This window comes from Chanodichthys erythropterus, chromosome 11, assembly GCF_024489055.1.
Source record: "Chanodichthys erythropterus isolate Z2021 chromosome 11, ASM2448905v1, whole genome shotgun sequence".
Taxonomy (NCBI): Eukaryota; Metazoa; Chordata; class Actinopteri; order Cypriniformes; family Xenocyprididae; genus Chanodichthys; species Chanodichthys erythropterus.
The window spans coordinates 53,091,247-53,112,389 of record NC_090231.1 but is presented as its reverse complement, the minus strand read 5'-3'; the positions used below and the strand labels follow the sequence as shown (position 1 = coordinate 53,112,389).

Here is a 21,143-nt window from a genome sequence, read left to right as displayed (position 1 = left end):
TTCTAAAAAAAAAAATGTAATATGAAGCCTGACATATAATTTGTTATAATTTGTCAAAATAAAATGACTACAATCTATCCAGCTCCTATTTATTTTTATTTTATAATCTGTCCCCTGTTATGAATAGCTCTTTTTTTGTTATTGAGCTGAACAGTGAAATAAGAAAGATTTCTAATATTATTAAAATGTCAGTAATAAATTGTTTGTAATCTATCATCAATCACGAATTATCATTTTGTGATGGGATTCATTAGAATTATCTCTTGATTGTTTTTAAGGAAGATATTTTATAGAGCACAATATTTAAATCATGAAAAGAAAAAGGACAAATTTAATAAGAAATGTCTTGCAATTTTGGATAGCACAGATTCAGAACATTCAAACATTCAGAAGAAATCAAGCTGCTTTATGACTCAAGAAGAAAATGCAGAAAATGCTAATATTTGAGATACAAATACAGTAAGTAATGTTCTCACAGCCGTCCTCAAAGAGAGAGTTCCCACAGAATTTTTTTTATCTTTTTTCTTTTTCTTTTTTCATTTGATCATATGATATAGACAAGTGGTTCTCCCATGGTCATTGGATTAATTACTCACTCTCATGTCCTTCCAAACCTGTAAGACTTTCATTCATCTTTGGAATACAAATGAAGATCTTTTTGATTAAATCTAAGAGATTTCTGTCCCTCCATTGACAGCCTATGCAAATAACACTTTCAAGGCCCAGAATGGTAGTAAAGACATCATTAAAGAAATCCATGTGACTCCAGTAATTTAACCTAAATTTTATGAACCGATGCGAGTGCTTTTTTCACACACAAAAAAAAAAAACATACCACTTTATTTGCAAAATATTAATCACCAACGTGCAATCACAAGAACGCCACGATGCTTGTGTGTTGTGTTGATGAGAGCGGACACCGTTACATGAACGCACGTGTATTTATTATGTCTATGGTTGAGCGTACATCGGTTGTACACTCGTTATTACGGTGCATTGTGGGTAGGAATGGCTTGATGCCACAATTTTGGCTTCGGTACGGTACCACAATCTAATACCATAGTATCGATACCATGCAGGGTCTGAATTTTGGCGCCGGTATTGTGCATAATTTTACTTAGTCTTGCATGTTTCACATTTAGAAAGAGGGAAATTATTTGTTTGTAAACAAATTAATTAACACATTATCACATCAAATCAGTAATTTGAAAACTTTCTTGTGAGAAGTAATTTCAGCAATACTGCATCTCCCCTCTCTCTCCCTCTCTCTCTCAAAATGAGCAAATTGCTTCTGCCCTCAAAAGACATCACGTCTGCACTATAAGCGAGCTGCAACGCTGCGATACAACACGTTTGTACAACACGAAACTGCGTTTCGGGACAATTGACGGAAATCACTTGCCCATGTCTTTTTAAACCTTGCCAATTTGAACATCCAAGCGATTTTATATCATACTTGGGAGCTCTTTGAGAGACGGTTTTCTTTGGGTTCATACCGAAACAACATCGCACACACACAAGCCACCTGTAACTCAAAATTGACTTGAAATTGACTTGTTTTTCCTTAAATGGTCAAATACACTGTTAGACCTACCTAAACTTAAAGGATTAGTCCACTTTTAAATAAAATTTTCCTGATAATTTACTCACCCCCATGTCATCCAAGATGTTCATGTCTGTCTTTCTTCAGTCGAAAAGAAATTAAGGTTTTTGATGAAAACATTCCAGGATTATTCTCCTTATAGTGGACTTCAATGGTCTCCAGACGCTTGAAGGTCAAAATTACAGTTTCAATGCGGCTTTAAATGATACCAGACGAGGAATAAGGGTCTTATCTAGAGAAACGATCGGTCATTTTTGAAAAAAATACAACTGTATATGCTTTATAAACACAAATTATCGCTTTGCACGTGCTTCCGCTTTCCGCATTCTTCAAAATGCTTACGCCGTATGTCCTACGCCTTCCCTATTCTACTTACGGAAAAAAACGAAACTGGTGCCACATTCGTTCCGTGAGTAGAATAGAAGGCCTAGGACATACAGCATAAGCTTTTTGAAGTATGCGGAAAGCGGAAGCATGTGCAAAGCGATAATTTGTGTTTATAAAGCATATACAGTTGTATTTTCTACTAGTGAAGGAGACGCGCTGAATGAAAGCGCACGTTCACTCTCTGACATCCGAGGGTGCTGATGGAACAGCAGAAGTGCAGCAGTTACCCCGGAAAGCTGTGCTACTGAATAGTAGGGCTGTGACGGTAGGCATGACAACCGCGCCACTGCGGTGGTGAAGTTGCCATCGCGGTCGTGGAGTGTCACCGGTGGTAGTGTTATATATATAATCTCAGAGATCGCGTTAACTGAAAATTTTCCGTCTTTGAAGGAATTTGTTTAGCAGTGACAGAAAAATTTGCAGCCAGTCCGTCATTTTGACAGATTATGTAGTTTGTAACTGTAATTCCCACCCCTGTCCAGTAGGTGGTGAGCATGCTCCAGTGTGGCAGCAGAGCGCAAGACCAGTCTCCAGAATAAAATGAAAACGATGCGCTTGATTACACACAGACGAGCACCCAGTAAATTGAATAATGATAAAGTTACTTAGCAAGAAAAATAAAAAAAACTTAAGCATGCATGACTATGAGTTTATGGTCAGCGAATGGCTTTTCTGAGGTATAATGTTACGTAACATTGTTTACAACACTGACTGAACTGACGTGATACAGATTTCGGTAAGCTACTGTATCTTTCAGCATATTTTTTATTTTCATTCATATTTATTTCGTTCTGTACAGTAGTAAAGAGGAAAGGATGATTGCATTCACTCACAATCCGTGACAAGAGTTCAAGATGAAAACTGAAAGTGACGCAGGGCCCTATAATACACCCGGTGCAATGCGACGCAAGGCGCAGCGTAAGTGTGTTTGCTAGTTTGCTTCCGGCGTCGTTCGCGGTTTCTCGTCCTTAATTTAGTAAATGCATTTGTGCCAGTTAGTGCACCCATGGGCGTGCTGGTCTAAAAAAGAGGTGTGTTCAGGCGCATTGCCGGCGCATTGCTATTTTAAGGAGCTGAAAATAGACTGCGCCATAGACCAACTCAAACCTGGTCTAAAGTCTAAAGTCAGTGGAGCAATATTTTTTTGTTAGAGCGCGTTGGTAGAAACTGCGCCTCTGGGCGCGTCCACAGTGCGCGTTGACTTTGCTTATTACACACAGGGATACGCATCACACAAACATGCCAAATATTAAAAACAAAAGGATTACAGTGTAAAAGAATATTATTGTGTAGGCTACATAGATATAAAAATGTAATGATGAATAGTCATTGTGTGTATTAGAATTAGGATACCTATTTTCAATTCAGCCTATTACTACTTATAATGATGAACGAAATTGGCTAATTAATTGAACAATAGTGCCAATACACACACATATATATTAACTGACTCATTGCGCGGAGCTATTTGAAAGCCAGCAAATGCAAGCCCGCTTTAACTTCGCGCACGAGCAGATCGGTTTCTTCGCTTGAAAAGCGTTCAGCTTTTCCGCCAACAAATTCCACCATGTAAATAGCAATCCGCCATGGCGCGAGCGCATCTCGCTCTTAAAGGGAATGGGAGAAGACACTCTGATTGGTTTATTGAACGTTACGCCCATTACTCATTAAGAGAATAGGGACAAACCATTTCATTCACGGACCGTTTTTCCGTCGTTAAAATAGCAAAAGTGGATTTGGACACGCCCTGAGTGCACCTGCGCCGTGCGCTTTACACTTTGCATTTAGATCGTTAAAATAGGGGCCGCAGTCTTTGATCAACTTTCTTCTCATAGTATAAATAAATGCAAGCCTATGCCGATTTGCTTATCCTGCAAGTTTGTGAATAAAATGTCTTATTAAAATATAAAAATTAAAATAACGGGTAATATTGATTATGATGGAATTTTTTTACGATCCTGTCCATCAAAATGATAGCGAAATGCAAGTCTAACGCAACCTCTAATATATATTATATATATCGTCGGCTGAAGGCATGAGGGTAAGTAATAAATGACAGAATTTTCATTTTTGGGTGAACTAATCCTTTAACTCAACTTTTGTTTAAAAATTACTGTACTGCTTGCTTAAAATGAAAAATGAAAATGCAGGAAATTAACATTTATTAATATGTTTAATAAATGAACATTAATTAATACGTTTAATGAATAATAATGAAACAAACATTTATTAAATTGTTTATTAATAAATGTTCACCTTTTGATTATTATTGTTGCCTCTAGTAATTATGTGTCTGATTTTTAATTTCCAACCTATTTTGGGTTCATTTTAAGCCAGACATATATTAATTTTATAAACAATAGTTGGGTTAAAAAAAAAACTGCCCAACACATTGGGCAAACATTTAACCCAACTGCTGGGTTTGTTCATTTTCAACCCAACTTGGGTTGTTTTAGCCCAGCATTTTTTAGATTGTATATTCAATGGCCACAGCTGCTGCATATTGTTGAGATTCAAAAATGTTCATTAAACAAAAAAAGAAAGAAAAAGAAAAAAAAGAAAAGAAAACAGCAGCAACCAGTGTTGCCAGGTCCGCTAATTATAAGTGATTTGGGCTTGTTTTTTCAAAACGTCACTGAAATTACTCCAAAAAAAAAAACTGTTGAGGATAATAAAATCACCATTTTTAATCCACTGCATTTATGTCATGAGATGGTCATTTGGTTCTTGAATAACTTGCATGGGGGAGTTTTTTTTTTTTTTTTTTTTTTTTTTAGAAAGGGGCTAAAAATTGTTCAAAGGAACAAAACCATTGTTTTTGGAAGAAGAAAATCCATTTCAAATGGGTTTATGGTGATTCACCACACTCTTAACTCTTCTCAAACTCTTTGTTTGTTTGTTTTTTTATTTACATCTTTGTCAATAAAAAGGATCTTCTGAATATTAACATGTTTTTCACACTGAGAAAAAAATGGTTCTTTTAAGAACTGTTTACTGAAAGGTTCATTTGGGAAACAACAATGGTACATCCATGAAACCCCCCCTTTAGAACTTTTATTTTTGAGATTGTAGACTGTCATGGGTGTATGCCACAACCCCCCAATGCCAGGAGTTGGCTATTTTGGCCTCTTTTCTTTTCTTTTGTTCAGTTCACTTATTTTCTAGCAAAAGCTGGCAACACTGGCAGCAACTATTAAACAAGACCAATAGGTGTCAGAATAACGTCCAAAACCACTATTTAAAAGAATAAGAGATAAACAAAAACTTACTGATTGCACCTCTAAATATCTAAAAACTTTTGGGAGGCACTGAAGAGTTTTCTTGTTGATTGTGTTGATAGTTAATACAATTATGCCGAAAGAGCTCAAGTTGGTCTATCACCAGCAATGTGATCCAATTTTAATGTGGTAAAAGAGAAGGAATGTAACTCAATAACACGTTATCATGCTGCCTTTGATCAACAGCACCATTGACCTGATAGCAAATGTACCAAAAGGGCAAAGTTTGAAAATAAAAGCTACTGGCTGTTCTCTTGAAGAAAGAAGATGGGTTTCGGACTACCAAAACACTAAGCAGACTTATCAAATTCACACTACATCTGCGATCCTCCTGTTGGCCTCTGTGCTACTCATGGTAAAGTGCATCTTTTAAACTCATTAAATCAAATTAACCAACAACACTATGCTGATACATATGAGCTTGATATTATTTCCCACTGAAAAGTGAGTCATGTTTACCTGGTCCAGAGCCCTCCCCTTTATGATTCCCTCTACACTGATAAGAGAACAGCAAACACATAGACATTTGGCAAAATCTCAGCCTGTCTATCAGTCTAGCTCTGATGAGTCTTGGACATTAATTACTGTATCCTCAGTAAATCAAAGCGCTCCACTTCATTCCCTGGATGCAGAGGCAACATATGGCAGAACAACGATCTCTGGAAGACATCTATGTGATTCCAACATCTGAAGTCCATCTACAAGGAAGGGCAGAGTAATAGATCCAAGAGCACACTGATATGCTGAGGCTGAAGTGTTTACACGCTTGGATGGACTCAAAAAGCCGCTGAGTGAAACACTGGTGAGCTTTACAGTGTGCTGTTGATTCTCAGATACAGGCCGAATCCAAATTTAACCATGAAGATCTCTGGGGCTTCACTTGACCTGAGTGCAACAGAATATGGAATAACCCTGGACCCTACATTCACCATGCTAGAGTTTGACGGTCTCCGTGTTCTCCCTGTACAAACAGGTATGTATAACCTTTGGTCTGCTGACTTATTACCCAGTTACTGACGCAAATTGACAGTGATGAATTCTGAAGACAAGCCTTGTTCTATACTTGAAGACCTTGCTGAAAAGGCCAGCTGGGCTAGTTAATGCTGATTAGCGCTGGTATGGCTAGTGAACTTAGCAATGTAAACCAGTACGGTCTTTATAATGAAGCTTTGTTCTTTAGAAATGTATTTTTTGTATTCATGTTGGCTTAATATGGAAGTTTGTAGTTCTGTAGTATATGGCAATAGCAAAGGAAGTAAAACACGTGTGTAACAGTATGTTGTATACATGCAGCTCTTAAAGGCACAATATGTAAAATTTTTAGATTAAATTATCCAAAAAACACTAGAACAATGTTAAATTGCTACGTTAATAAAACTTTAATAGCTCATCCATGAACGAGATTTCTGCCAGAGTCCATGGGATTCCTTTCCATCGGCTGCAGAGGTGAAGGCGACAACTCCCATGATTCCAGACTCATTCACGGCATCATCAAGCTAGGCCTTTGTTTTGAATAAGCGACCTCTAGTGGCTAAAATTACATGTTGTGCCTTTAAAGTGACAGCAGCCTAATAAACCTACTGCTGTCTTGTCCTCGATGTTAATCAAACAACAAAATCACTCACTGCTCTTGACTGAATAACTTTTGTTACTTTAATTTTAAACTGATTAATAATCATCTATATTTATATTATACAGTGAAGACTATGCAGTGTTATTTTACATTTGATTACTTTATTCAATTTTTGTACATGAAATGTGTGATGTTTCATTGCTGTCTAAAAATTTGAACCATTGGCCCAACCAGGCCAGTAGAAAAACATCCTCATCACTGAGCCCTGCTGGAGCAGCTCTAAATATTCACTGTGCTATTACATTAAAGATAAAATATGATTGCAACATGTGATATGAACAGTGAAAGAAACAGTAGCTCCTACAATACATTTTAACAGGCATAATTAGGCATGAAAATAACTGAAGGAAATATCTATTTGCCAAGCCAACTAATTTGATTCATATTCACATAATGTTTAAAAAATTAAAAATGCACTGAAAATACAGGTATTGGTACTCAGTATCTGACTCATTCTGGGAAATTGGTATCGGTGCATCCCTAAAAAATAATATTAAAGGTGCCGTAGAATGGAAAATTTAATTTACCTTGGCATAGTTGAATAACAAGAGTTCAATACATGGAAATGGCATATAGTGAGTCTCAAACACCATTGTTTCCTCCTTCTTGTATAAATCTCATTTGTTTAAAAGACCTCCGGAAAACAGGCGAATCTCAACCTAACAAGACTGTTACGTAACAGTCGGGATCATTAATATGTCATCCCCCAATATTTGCATATGCCAGCCCATGTTCAAGGCATTAGACAAGGCAGTATTAACATCTGGATCTGTGCACAGCTGAATCATCAGACTAGGTAAGCAAGCAAGAACAATAGCGAAAAATGGCAGATGGAGCGATACTAACTGACATGATCCATGATTACATGATATTTTTAGTGATATTTGTAAATTGTCTTTCTAAATGTTTTGTTAGCATGTTGCTAATGTACTGATAAATGTGGTTAAAGTTACCATCGTTTCTTACTGTATTCACGGAGACAAGAGAGACGTCGCTATTTTCATTTTTAAACATTTGCAGTCTGTATAATGCATAAACAACTTCATTCTTTTTAAATTTCTCCAACAGTGTAGCATTAGCCCATTAGTCACGGAGCTCAGCCTCAAACTCATTCAGAATCAAATGTAAACATCCAAATAAATACTATACTCACATGATCCGATGCATGCATGCAGCATGCATGACGAACATTTTGTAAAGATCCATTTGAGAGTTATATTAGCTGTGTGAACTTTGTTTATGTACTGTTTTATAGTCGCGAGCTCGGGGGCAGGGAGCGTGAGGATTTAAAGGGGCTGTGCGCTAAACCGGTGCATAGTTAATGATACCCCAAAATAGGCAGTTAAAAAATCTATGGGGTATTTTGAGCTGAAACTTCATAGACACATTCAGAGGACACCGGTCCCACTTTATATTAAGTGGCCTTAACTACTATGTACTTACATTTAAATTAATCATTTGATACAATGCACTTATTGTGTACACATGTTTTTAAATTGTACTTATATTTTAAAAACACCTGCATGTGATTGGATCTGTAATTAATTTCTGTAATTACATTTATAATTACACTGTTGACCCAACCCTTACACCTTACCCCTACCCTTAAACCTACCCATACCGCCAAAGCTTTCCCTATCCTTACCCGTATCCCACCTCAATAGCAGCAAAAGTATTTTGCAATTCAATATGAACCCAATAAGTACACTGTACTTATTTTTTGATGTAAGTACATAGTAGTTAAGGCCACTTAATATAAAGTGGGACAATAATTATTTTAATGAGGCATTATCTTAATCATGATATCAGGACATTTGTCCCACCCTGACATTCTTGAAATTAAATTAAAATAAACTAATAGATAAAACAGAAGCGTCCAGTCATTGACCTATTTAACAATCCTGGTGCATCAGTAGTATCGCATTCTTGAGAACAGCTTCCAAAACACAATTTATCCTGTTGACCAGCAAAGTTGGTCTTTTCAGCAGGGGAGGCTTGTTTGAATATGATTGATATTGCATTTGAGTTGCATATACACTACATGCACGGCTGAGTTAAAACATAAACACAAAGACAAATGTTTAAAGGCGGTCTGTCAGCAGTTTGTATGCATGTCTGCTGCCAATGAACATGGAAAACCAAAATGCAAGCCAAGTAGAGCATGTGTTTAACCATTCTCATTTTTAAACTCTACCATACTTGAGTGTTTAGGCCATTTGCTCACAGAGCAGGGCATTAAAAGGTAACTTCACAATGGCATTAGGTCCTATAGCATGAGATGCTGCTATTTCAATTACTATCTGGCCATAAGAGGACTTTTCAAAAGCCTGTGCGCACAGCACTTCAACCTGTTCCTGCTTTCCATTATAATCTCATTTTCTATAATCATTAGAAGCGCTGCTGATTCAGATATACTGGATCCATCTTACCAAAGCACACATGCGTGGGTGCCAGAAGCGTTGTGGACTCTTAATATAATATAACTGCCCTTTGAACCCAGAGGCGTTCTGTATGTTAGAGCATATTACCTCTCTGAGTGGGTTTAAAGTGCTGAGTGTATTATTTGCATACATTAGACTTTATTCCTGCATCGCCTAAGTGAAGATGTGACGTTCACTGGCTTGGGATGCAAACTGGTGGCAATCAAATTCAGAGCCCAATTTAATGCAACACATGAGGGAATTGAATTAAATTTTAGCTAACACTGCGAAATTACCTAGGAAATAGCAGTAGACTGAGTATTTTCACTGACCTGTTTAATTAAATGGAGTTTCTCTTTCACAAAGTAATAAGTACAGACATTCTGACTCCGAGCGGGTTATTGGACACATTTCCTCCGCTGAGTAAAAATTGCAATCATTTACATCAGGGGGCTGAAACAGGGGGACTGCCAATTATCTCAATCTCAGTCTCTTGGAAAAAACTAAATACAATATTTTGTTAACTTCAACCAAAAATATAGTTAAGAAGCTAAAGTTTAGATAAAGTTCAGTGTTATTGTCCCTCCCACATTGAAATGTGTTAAAGTCACTATGAAATCAAAGGTTTTATTTTTTTTTTAAGAACACTGCAGTATTTATCCATGCACATCATTATTTTTTATGTCCGTGTGCCCCTGTAATCTTTAATCAAAATAACTTCCCCTCTCTCTTGCAACAACATCTCTTCTCTTCTCTGTTGGTTTCTTTATTGGCGTGAGGGCGGGACAACCTGTCACTCACATGAGATCCACCAATAGTGAACCTCAACCATCCAGTCAATTTCCCATGGACCCGCCCTACATTTTTTCATGTTCGAGAAACCATTTTGCTCAGATATACATCACAATAGGGGAGAAAAGACTATCGAAACTTCTGTTTCATTGACTTTAAGCAAAATTAAAAAAGAATGTACATGTATATGTATGGAAGCTTGTTTCCACCACTAAATAAAAAAATAAAAAAGGTAATTGCGACCTTTTTATCTCACACACTTTTATCTCAACTTTTTTTCCTAACAATGGCGAGTCTGCATCTCACAATTCTGACATTTTTCTCAGAACTGCGAGATTTAAACTCGCAGTTTCAAGTTTCAGAATTGCATGATATAAAGTCAGAATTGTGAGTTATAGGGCCCTATTTTAATGATCTAGACACAAAGTGTAAAGCGCACGGCGCAGGTGCACTCAGGGCGTGTCCAAATCCACTTTTGCCATTTTAACGACGGAAAAACGGTCCGTGTGCCGGGGCACATTTTTGAAATGGGTTGTCCCTATTCTCTTAATGAGTAATGGGCGTAACGTTCAATAAACCAATCAGAGTGTCATCTCCCATTCCCTTTAAGAGCGAGAAATGCTATTTACATGGTGGAATTTGTTGGCGATGAGTCAGTTAATATATATGTGTGTGTATTGGCACGATTGTTCAACTAATTAGCCAATTTCGTTCATCATTATAAGTAGTAATAGGCTGAATTGAAAATAGGTAGCCTAATTCTAATACACACAATGACTATTCATCATTACATTTTTATATTTATGTAGCCTACACAATAATATTCTTTTACACTGTAATCCTTTTGTTTTTAATATTTGGCATGTTTGTGTGATGCGTATCCCTGTGTGTAATAAGCAAAGTCAACGCGCACTGTGGACGCGCCCAGAGGTGCAGTTTCTACCAACGCGCTCTAACAAAAAAATATTGCTCCACTGACTTTAGACTTTAGACCAGGTTTGAGTTGGTCTATGGCGCAGTCTATTTTCAGCTCCTTAAAATAGCAATGCGCCGGCAATGCGCCTGAACACACCTCTTTTTTAGACCAGCACGCCCATGGGCGCACTAACTGGCGCAAATGCATTTACTAATTTAAGGACGTGGCACTGAACGGGAAAACGCGAACGGCGCCGGACGCAAACTAGCAAACACACTTACGCTGTGCCTTGCGTCGCATTGTGCCAGGTGTATTATAGGGCATTTAAAGTCAGAATTATATGATATAAAGTCAGAATTGCGAGATATAAAGTTGCAGTTCTGACTTTTTTCTTGCAATTGCAAGTTTATATCTCACAATTATGAAAAATAAGTCAGAATTGTGTGATATAAAGTCAGAATTGTGTGATATAAACTCACAATTGCGAGTTATAAAGTCAGAATTAAGTGATATAAAGTCAGAATTGAGTGATATAAAGTCGCAGTTCTGATTTTTTTTCTTGCAATTGCGAGTTTTTATCACGCAATTTTGAATTTATAACTCGCAATTCTATCTTTTTTCTCAAAAAAAGTCAGAATTGTGAGATTTCAATTGCAATTGTGAGTTATAAAGTCATAATTGTGTGATATAAACTCACAATTACAAGAAAAAAAGTCAGAATTGTGAGATAAAAAAGTCCCAATTACCTTTTTTCATTTTTATTTCATGGAGGAAACAAGCTCCCATATATACGACTGTACATCAATGATGATTATTTTATTTGCCTAAAAAAAAAAAGGTCAAAGACCCCTGCTTTACATGAAGAAATTCACAGACAGGATTAATCTGTATAGATGCGTCTTTGATGTAGCCATGTTTATCTACTGCTACACAGACCACTGCAGCCATTCAGTTTTCCACTTCACAGAAATTGCTACAGAAAGCCTCCAACAACCAGATACACTATTTAGACGATTAGCTGATAAAAAAATGTGTGCAAAGTGTTTAAAAGTATTCAAAATATTAAATATAATCATATTTTCATAAAATGTTCAAATAAATAAAAGAAAAAAAATATTTATAGTAAAAAATAAACCTAAGTATAGCACAACTGCTTTCAACTATGATGATAAGAAATGTTAGACTGGGTAAACCCAGCCTGATCTGCCAGCGATTTGATTTCGCCCGGCAACTCTGGAAACCCGTACATTCATTTCTACTGCTTCTGTTACACTTTTGCGGGAACCAATCACAGACTGGCTTATCCACTTTGCTCGCTATTGGCAGCTATAACACAATGACAATAGAGAAGTGACGGCAAGCACAACCGTCAATCCAATTCCTTTTAAAGGTACACTTTGTGATGTTTTTTTTCCGCTAGAGGTCGCTAGAAGCCTATTCAAAACAAAGGCGTAGTTTGATGACGCCAAGTTTTAGAGCGGAAACTTGGGACATGTGGTCTCCATCTCAATGGACGGTGCAAAAGAATAGGGATTGGAGTCTGGAAGAACTCATGTTCGTGGATGCGATTATTAACGTTACTGTAGTATGAAGCAGAGCAGGACCGAGTGTTGCGGGAGCTGAACGAGGAGCTGGAGCGATTGATCAACACACGCCTCGCGAGCAGCGGGACTTTTATTATGACACAGCCGCCGGCGCCGCTTCCGCTTTTCCGGTCATGAGTTTACAGGAGCTGTCCTTGTCGACAGAACCAGCGGCAGATGGTAAACAGTAATTATGTTCCATAAATAAGTAACACAATCCACCATAAAACATGCAAGAAGTAAATAAGGAACTGCTTGAAGCAAGCTAGTGGTTTGCTGGACGCTAGACACTACTTCCGCATTTGTCCACGGCACTGTTGTCATGTGGTTTCTACGTCAGTAAAGGCGGTAACAAAGGTAACTGACGTCATTGACAGGCGACTGCACTGCCCCGTGTCACTGTTTAGAATGGGAATTTTCTCATGATTTACAAGTAGTTGAAAACATTAGAGATATTGTTAGTAATCAGCTGGACAAAATATATAACACTAGCCTAGTGGTTTTTGGATATTTTACTGCAAAAATTGTACATATTGTACCTTTAACCTCTCGATGATGCTGAATGACTTCTTTAGTTTACCAAAAAAAAAAAAAAATCGCTCGAGTGGGTGTAAATACCACTCACTTTCATGTTTTTTTGCACAACCTGCAAAAATCGCTCGATACCATTGCTGCTTCTGCAAACCGCTGATCAATGCTACAAACCAATACAAACTAAACCTGTCTGGAGTTTTCGCTCTGCAAAGTACGTCACCCGGATCGTTGATCTGATTGGTTGAAGGACTATCCAATTGCGTGAATAATGCTCGTTGATCACGCCTCTTATGCAGCAGAAAATACATAGCAGACTCCCCACACCAATGTTCAATTTTAAATTGAGCTTGGTCTGGTGATAGCCAGATAAAAGAAATGTTTCTTTAGGAACAAATCTGTATATTAGAATGATTTCTGAAGGATCGTGTGACACTGAAGACTGGAGTAATGATGCTGAAAATTCAGCTTTGCCATCACAGTTTTAAATATATTAAAAGAGAAAACAGTTATTTTAAATTGTTATAATATAGTAGTCAGAACTAGGACAACTTTGATGAAAGGTTTTGATCAACTTCAAATGTTGACTAGTCACTAGTGTATTTCGCAATATTACTGTTTTTACTGTTTTGTTTTTTTCAAACAAATGCAGCCTTGGTAAGCTTACGAGACTTCTTTCAAAGGTTTTACAGATCACAACCTTTTGAACGGTACTTTAAATGTTGTTAAACTGATAATAAATACATCAAAATCTGTTTTGTCCAATCTTTTTCCAACTAAGAGCCACTAATACCAGGCCATGCACCTGCATCAGTCCAAGTCCCTGCACCACAGCACAGCAGTGTGAATCTCTGTGCTATCTGCGCAGACAGAGCTACAGGAAAACATTATGGTGCGTCCAGCTGCGATGGCTGCAAGGGCTTCTTTAGAAGGAGCGTGCGCAAGAACCATGCCTACACATGCAGGTGAGAATTCAACGTCAGATTCATAACTGTCCACTACATGTGCTTAACACGCTTACAAATCATTTTTAATTCATCTCCAAACATGCAAGAGTGTCCTCTGTTAATTGTTATACAAAGCAGAAAGAGTACAGTAACCAATATAGAAGGGTTTGAAAATTCACTTTTGAGATTAATTAATATTTCAGGTACTGTTTGTTACCTGAGAAACTCAATGAAAGACAGTGTAGGATCCCATAGACATTGGCTGAAAAGTTTCACTGAAGGGCTCCTAAAAGTAGCTACACTATGGCCCTTTAGGGATCAAAAAAAACTGCATACACTTTGCGGAAGAACTTTGTTTTGGTTGTGCTTGGGCTCTGCGTGAATGTGCGGATGAACATGGTTCTCATGATCTCAAGCTGACTAGCTGAAGATAATTCTGTATCTTTACCCATTAATAGACACGGTACTTCCTTGAAAATAAATTCCAGCACAACCTACAAACATACTCAAATTAGGGACATTCTAAAACGCTTAACGTGAAAAAGGCTTAACGTGGCTTAATGTACTAAGACAGTGATTTTAATAGACCAAACTTACTAAATACCATTATAATAAAGTATACTATGTGCAAATAATCAGATGAGGTCTGTTAAAATCACTGTCTTAGTACATTAAGCCACGTTAAGCTCTTTCTTATTGGTTTTCTATGGGAGAAAAAAGCTTAACGTGTTATAAAACGCGTTAAGATCATATTTTGGGCTCATCTGATTTTTTGCACATAGTATACTTTATTATAATGATATTTAGTAAGTTTGGTCTGTTAAAATCACTGTCTTAGTACATTAAGCCACGTTAAGCCTTTTTCACGTTAAGCGTTTTAGAATGTCCCACCTTTGACAATAGATAATGCTTTACAACAAACTCTTTGAGAATATGGCAATTTATTTGTTAAATAAAAAATCTACTAACCTGTTGAATATTTAAAACGCCATCTCCGCGTCGCTTTTACAACATTTCAAATCCCTCAGTTCTTGCCATCTCCGAAAAGCCGAGCTCCGGAGCGTTCTCTCTTTGCCAGCAGGTTTTCCTCTCTTCGGCGTTTGGTGATTCTCCGGAGGAAATTCGAGATTTAGCGTGCTCCATGTCAACATTTCTCGCTCGTTAAGATAACTAATCTAACTCTCACACCATACACGAGTCAAAATAGCAGGAGCAACTTTTCTCTATTTACGGATATGACGACGAGACATGCACGGGCGAGTGACGCATGAAAGCAGTTTCCCACGAAAACCATCCAGTCAGGTCTAAAATACCATTGTGAATCAGGGTAAGACAAAAACACGTTTTGAAAAAAGTATTGACAAATTATTTTGTTAATTTTGAACAAAAAACTTTTTTTTACCTTTATATTGAAGTAACATAATCCATAATTTAAGAAGGTACAATTAAAATTAATCAATAAAAATATTATTAACATTATCTTACACAAAATATCATTTGCAATAATACAGTAAGCATTTTATAGTATTTTCAGAAACATTGTATTATATATAATATAGGCCTATATTATATAAATATTGAAATGCAACCAATACAAATGTGGGTAACACTTCACAATAATGTTTCATTTGTTAATTTTAGTTAACTCTGAACTGAACAATACTTCAACAACATATAGGCCTATTACTCTAAAGTTAAGTTGCTAATATATTTTTTTTAAATTTAAAAAAAAAAATGTATTTGTTAATAGTTAATGCACTGCGAACTAACATGAACGATCAACTGTATTTGTATTAACTAACATTAACAAGATTAATACATGTTGTAAAATATATTGCTCACTGTTTAGCTCACAAATGAGACCTTGTTGTAAAAAGTTACTTAATTGTGTATATATAACATTTGTCTATACACAATCCTATACAACATCAGAAGTTGATGTCACAGATTATGTAATGCAAATGTTATGTCACAGCTCCACAGGAGTTGACTGGCACCCATTCTCCTGGTTTCAGAGACAAGGTTTAGTCCCAGACTAAACTACATGTTTGAGCTGTTTTAACTGAAAGCAGCTTTTACTGACATATCTTAAAATACAGTCAAACCAAGATTTATTCGGACACCTTGAACATTTCATTCATTAATACAGTTTATTCACTATAATTAAAAAAAAAATGGTAATAAAATATGACAAGATCTCAGAGTTAAACTGTGTCAGAAAAAAAATGAATCTTAATTATGTCAGATAACACTTAAGCAAAACATGGTCAGTTCAAAGTGTCTGAATAATTGTTGGTTCCAAATTTTATCAATTTTACTGGTAGTCCACTGTATGAAGAAGTTTTGGGTATAATATTTCACAGTTTACTTTATTTTGCTATCCTCACTTACATAAATGAACTATAGTGTCTTGAACCAACTAGTAAAAATATATAAAAAATGACTCAATAATTTTTGATTTGACTGTATATCACTGCCATTGTTTTGTCTTAAGATGCACACCTGTAATGTTTTTTTTTTTTTTTTTTTTTTTTTTTCAAAGGCACGTTTATAAAAGCTACTTATAATTGAACTAAGGCCTAATCCTGGCTTAATCTAAGCCGTGTCTGTGAAATCAGGCCATTGACTTTGTGGCAGGAGCCCTTTTATATATTACCACAGTGTCCTATAAAAAATCTGTGATCTGTGGCCACCTACATCAGAAGTTGTAAGAGCATGACCTGAAGTGTTTCATTGGATCTCTTCAAATGTGAGAATTATAGTAGCCCGTGTATTTCTGTCTTTGTGTGTGTGAAGGTTCAGCAGGCAATGTGTGGTGGACAAAGACAAAAGAAACCAATGTCGATACTGCAGACTTCGAAAGTGCTTCAGAGCCGGCATGAGAAAGGAAGGTAAAAGCATGAGAAAAGTCCATTTCATTTTAGTTTATGATGCAGAGTTTAAAGACTTTCTTCAAGGTCGCAGATCTGAACTAGGCCTGCATATAAACTAATTGAGTTATTGGACTTATCCCAATACTTATGAATGTCTGCATCCCTCTTTGAATTAAAGATATTGAACATTTGGGTGAGCTTGAACTATTACAATAAGGCAATCCCCAAAACCATCATATAAATTTTAATATACTCTCAAGGTGAAAAGTAAAGGAACAATATAAAAGTATCTGGGTCACTGATTAAAAACTTTAGAAAGGTATTGTTCTGCTCCATGCATGAGACTAGGACATCTTGACAAAGTTGCTTTTAAAGATGCCAAGCTTCACAGTGAGAGATCATGTCTTTTGTCCTTTCCATTTATTGGAATAGAGCATGTTCTGTCAGTAGGATGAAGTTGCATCCATTTAAAAAAGTAACGCAGCTCCATAGATACAGTAGCGTTGAGTGATATAGCTGATGCTATCTGAAAAGATAAAATACATTTTACTAATTTGTCTTGTTGTGCTTATTACTCTTTTGTGTTGAGCACGGCTGTTCTTCAGATTAATACTGACAAAAGGTAGTTAACTGTATAAAGATACATGCCCTTGTAAAAAGAAATGCACTTTATCATAGTTTAAAAAAATGTAATTATTACAGAAATAATATACTTTTAAATTATATATTTAAGTGCAATATGAATGTAATGTTTTCAGACACTTAATTGCAATTGTTGTTATTTAAATGAAAATGTATTAAAATGATATTAAATGCAATTGGAACTTTAGAGTGATTTTTTGACCCACTTAAACAGGACTTAAAAGGTTAGTTCACCCGAAAATGAAATGTCATTTATTACTCACCCTCATGTCATTCTACACCCGTAAGACCTTTGTTCATCTTCGGAACACAAATTAAGATATTTTTGATGAAATCCGATGGCACAGTGAGGCCTCTATTGCCAGCAATGTCACTGAACTTCTCAAGATCCAGAAAGGTAATCAAAACATATTTAAAACAGTTCATGTGACTACAGTGGTTCAACCTTTATATTATAAAGTGACAAGAATACTTTTGTGAGCCCAAAAAAAAAATCAACAATATCTAGTGATGGCCGATTTCAAAACACTGTTTCGAATCAGTGGTTCGGATTGCGTATCAAACTGCCAAACTGCTGAAATCACATGACTTTGGCCCTCTGAACCACTGATTCGATCTGTAAAGCTCAGAAGCAGTGTTTTGAAATCGTCCATCACTAGATATTGTTGAAAAGTAGTTATTTCATTTTTGGGTGCACAAAAAGTATCGATTTATAATATTAATGTAGAATCACTGTACTCGCATGAACTGTTTTAAATATGTTTTGAGTATATTTCTGGATCTTGAGAGAGGAAGTACCATTGCTGAAAATAGAGGCCTCACTGAACCATCCGATTTCATCAAAAATATCTTAATTTTTGTTCCGAAGTTGAACAAAGGTCTTACAGAAGTGGAACGACATGAGGGTGAGTAATAAATTACATTTTTGGGTGAACTAACCCTTTAAGTACATCTTCATATATAAATTCATAATTAATTCTATTGTCTTTAAAATATGGTTAAAGTTTACTGCTGAATGTGTGACAAGCATTTATTGTAAAATATGCATATATTATTATGCTTATATATTGTCTTTTCTATAGAAACTTGTATGTGATGTATTTAAATATATCTGTAATTACACATTTGTAATGATGAAGTTGCAGTTTAGTACATTTAAAATATATTAACCTTAATCTTAAATGTAAAGTATAAGTACAGGTACTTGTGCTTTTATTTAGATTGATTGGATGGTTGTGGTTTACTTTGGTTGATCTCATGTGAGTGACAGGTTGTCCTGCCCTCGTGTCACACTGTGACAGTAACTGTGTAAAAAAACAGACGTTTTAAATTAGCATTTGCTACATTTTGACAGTTTTTATTCAAAGTGCATGCACTGGCTACATTATTATCTGTTTTCTATATGAAACACAGTTAAACTGATATTATTTTTCTCTGATCTTTGCTTGTGTCTCTTAGCTGTTCAGAATGAGCGTGACCGTATCAGCTGTCGTAGAGAAGGCCAAGCCGTGGGGACTCTCACCATTGATGTGCTGATGCAGGCAGAGGCTTTCACTCATCAGGTGAGCTTTCTGATGAACTTAAATACTTTCAAAACATTCAAAGCACTTTAATACCTTGCAATACCTATATGTATTAAATAAAATTATTAAACCTAACCAACGATTTAAATGAGACAACAATTAGGAGGCCTCAACAAACTTTTAAGGTGACCTCATGACTTAAAATGGTTTAAAATAAGACAAAACAAGCATAAAAATAAGCTTAAACTACTAAAAATCAAGACATTTCCTATTTTAATTCACTTCTCAACAACTGTCTTTTCTTTTGAAGAACCTTAGAATCTTGGATGTTACATTGGTTAAAAAAAGTACGAACCCTGAAGAACATTCATCTCCTAGAACATCTGGAATTCTGAAATTGAATTATTTTAATTTTTAAATTATAATTATTTTAGCTACCTTTTTTTTAATTTACAGAATCTAGGAGTGTCCATTGATTAAAATAAGATTCGAAAACAAAACTAGGGCTAGAGGACCTTTGAATAGTTTTGTAGACAGTTGGGGGCCTTACCTCATACATTTTGCTTCTTGAGTTCAAATCATGCTAGAACAATATTTTTCATTCAAGTTTCAGCTTCAGTTTATGGTTTCATCCACTAACTGTACTTATTCTTTCATCTACAGAACCTCTCTCAGAACCTCATGAGGGACATCAACACCAAGAAGATCGCCTGTGTGGGTGATGTGTGCGAATCCATGAAACAGCAGCTCCTCCTCTTAGTGGAGTGGGCGAAGCGCATCCCTGAATTCTGTGAGCTATCTGTGGATGACAGGGTATGATTCCTGAGTGTGTTGTGTTTGTCATGAGCTATCACTTCTTGTCTATGGCAGGCAGCAAGTGTGTTGTGTGTTCATGTGTGTGTGCAGGTGGCGCTGTTGAGAGCTCACTCTGCAGAGCACCTCATCCTAGGGGTGGCACGACGTTCACTTCCCTACAATGACATCATCCTTCTGGGTGAGTGCATGAGTGAGTGAGTGAGTGAGTGAGTGAGTGAGTGGGTGGATCAGTGGATGAGTGAGTGAGTGAGTGAGTGAGTGAGTGAGTGAGTGGGTGAGTGAGTGAGTGAGTGGGTGGATCAGTGGACGAGTGAGTGAGTGAGTGAGTGAGTGGGTGAGTGAGTGAGTGGGTGGATCAGTGGACGAGTGAGTGAGTGAGTGAGTGAGTGGGTGGATCAGTGGACGAGTGAGTGAGTGAGTGGGTGGATCAGTGGACGAGTGAGTGAGTGAGTGAGTGAGTGAGTGAGTGAGTGAGTGGATCAGTGGACGAGTGAGTGAGTGAGTGAGTGAGTGAGTGAGTGAGTGAGTGAGTGAGTGAGTGAGTGAGTGGGTGGGTGGATCAGTGGACGAGTGAGTGAGTGAGTGAGTGAGTGAGTGAGTGAGTGAGTGGGTGGATCAGTGGACGAGTGAGTGAGTGAGTGAGTGAGTGAGTGAGTGAGTGGGTGGATCAGTGGACGAGTGAGTGAGTGAGTGAGTGAGTGAGTGAGTGAGTGAGTGAGTGAGTGAGTGAGTGGGTGGATCAGTGGACGAGTGAGTGAGTGAGTGAGTGAGTGGGTGAGTGAGTGAGTGGGTGGATCAGTGGACGAGTGAGTGAGTGAGTGAGTGAGTGAGTGAGTGGGTGAGTGAGTGAGTGGGTGGATCAGTGGACGAGTGAGTGAGTGAGTGAGTGAGTGAGTGAGTGAGTGGGTGGATCAGTGGACGAGTGAGTGAGTGGGTGGATCAGTGGACGAGTGAGTGAGTGAGTGAGTGAGTGAGTGAGTGGATCAGTGGACGAGTGAGTGAGTGAGTGAGTGAGTGAGTGAGTGGGTGGGTGGATCAGTGGACGAGTGAGTGAGTGAGTGAGTGAGTGAGTGAGTGGGTGGATCAGTGGACGAGTGAGTGAGTGAGTGAGTGAGTGAGTGAGTGAGTGAGTGGGTGGATCAGTGGACGAGTGAGTGAGTGAGTGAGTGAGTGAGTGGGTGGATCAGTGGACGAGTGAG

At 37.2% G+C, this 21,143-nt stretch overlaps 1 protein-coding gene across 5 annotated transcripts in view; it reads left to right on the top strand.

Annotated features, from left to right (window-relative positions):
• Positions 1 to 5,787: 5,787 nt before the first annotated feature.
• Positions 5,788 to 21,143, top strand: part of hnf4b (hepatic nuclear factor 4, beta) — a 34,016-nt gene continuing 18,660 nt past the window's right edge. For 4 of the 5 annotated variants that reach the window (XM_067400049.1, XM_067400046.1, XM_067400047.1 and 1 more), the window contains exons 1-6: positions 5,788 to 6,241; positions 13,925 to 14,108; positions 16,887 to 16,981; positions 19,064 to 19,167; positions 19,792 to 19,941; positions 20,035 to 20,122. In XM_067400049.1, the coding sequence (XP_067256150.1) occupies positions 6,127 to 6,241; positions 13,925 to 14,108; positions 16,887 to 16,981; positions 19,064 to 19,167; positions 19,792 to 19,941; positions 20,035 to 20,122 (736 nt within the window). In that variant the 5' untranslated portion in view covers positions 5,788 to 6,126. The remainder of the gene's footprint in view (positions 6,242 to 13,924; positions 14,109 to 16,886; positions 16,982 to 19,063; positions 19,168 to 19,791; positions 19,942 to 20,034; positions 20,123 to 21,143) is intronic. The other variant, XM_067400050.1, reaches the window with a different exon arrangement.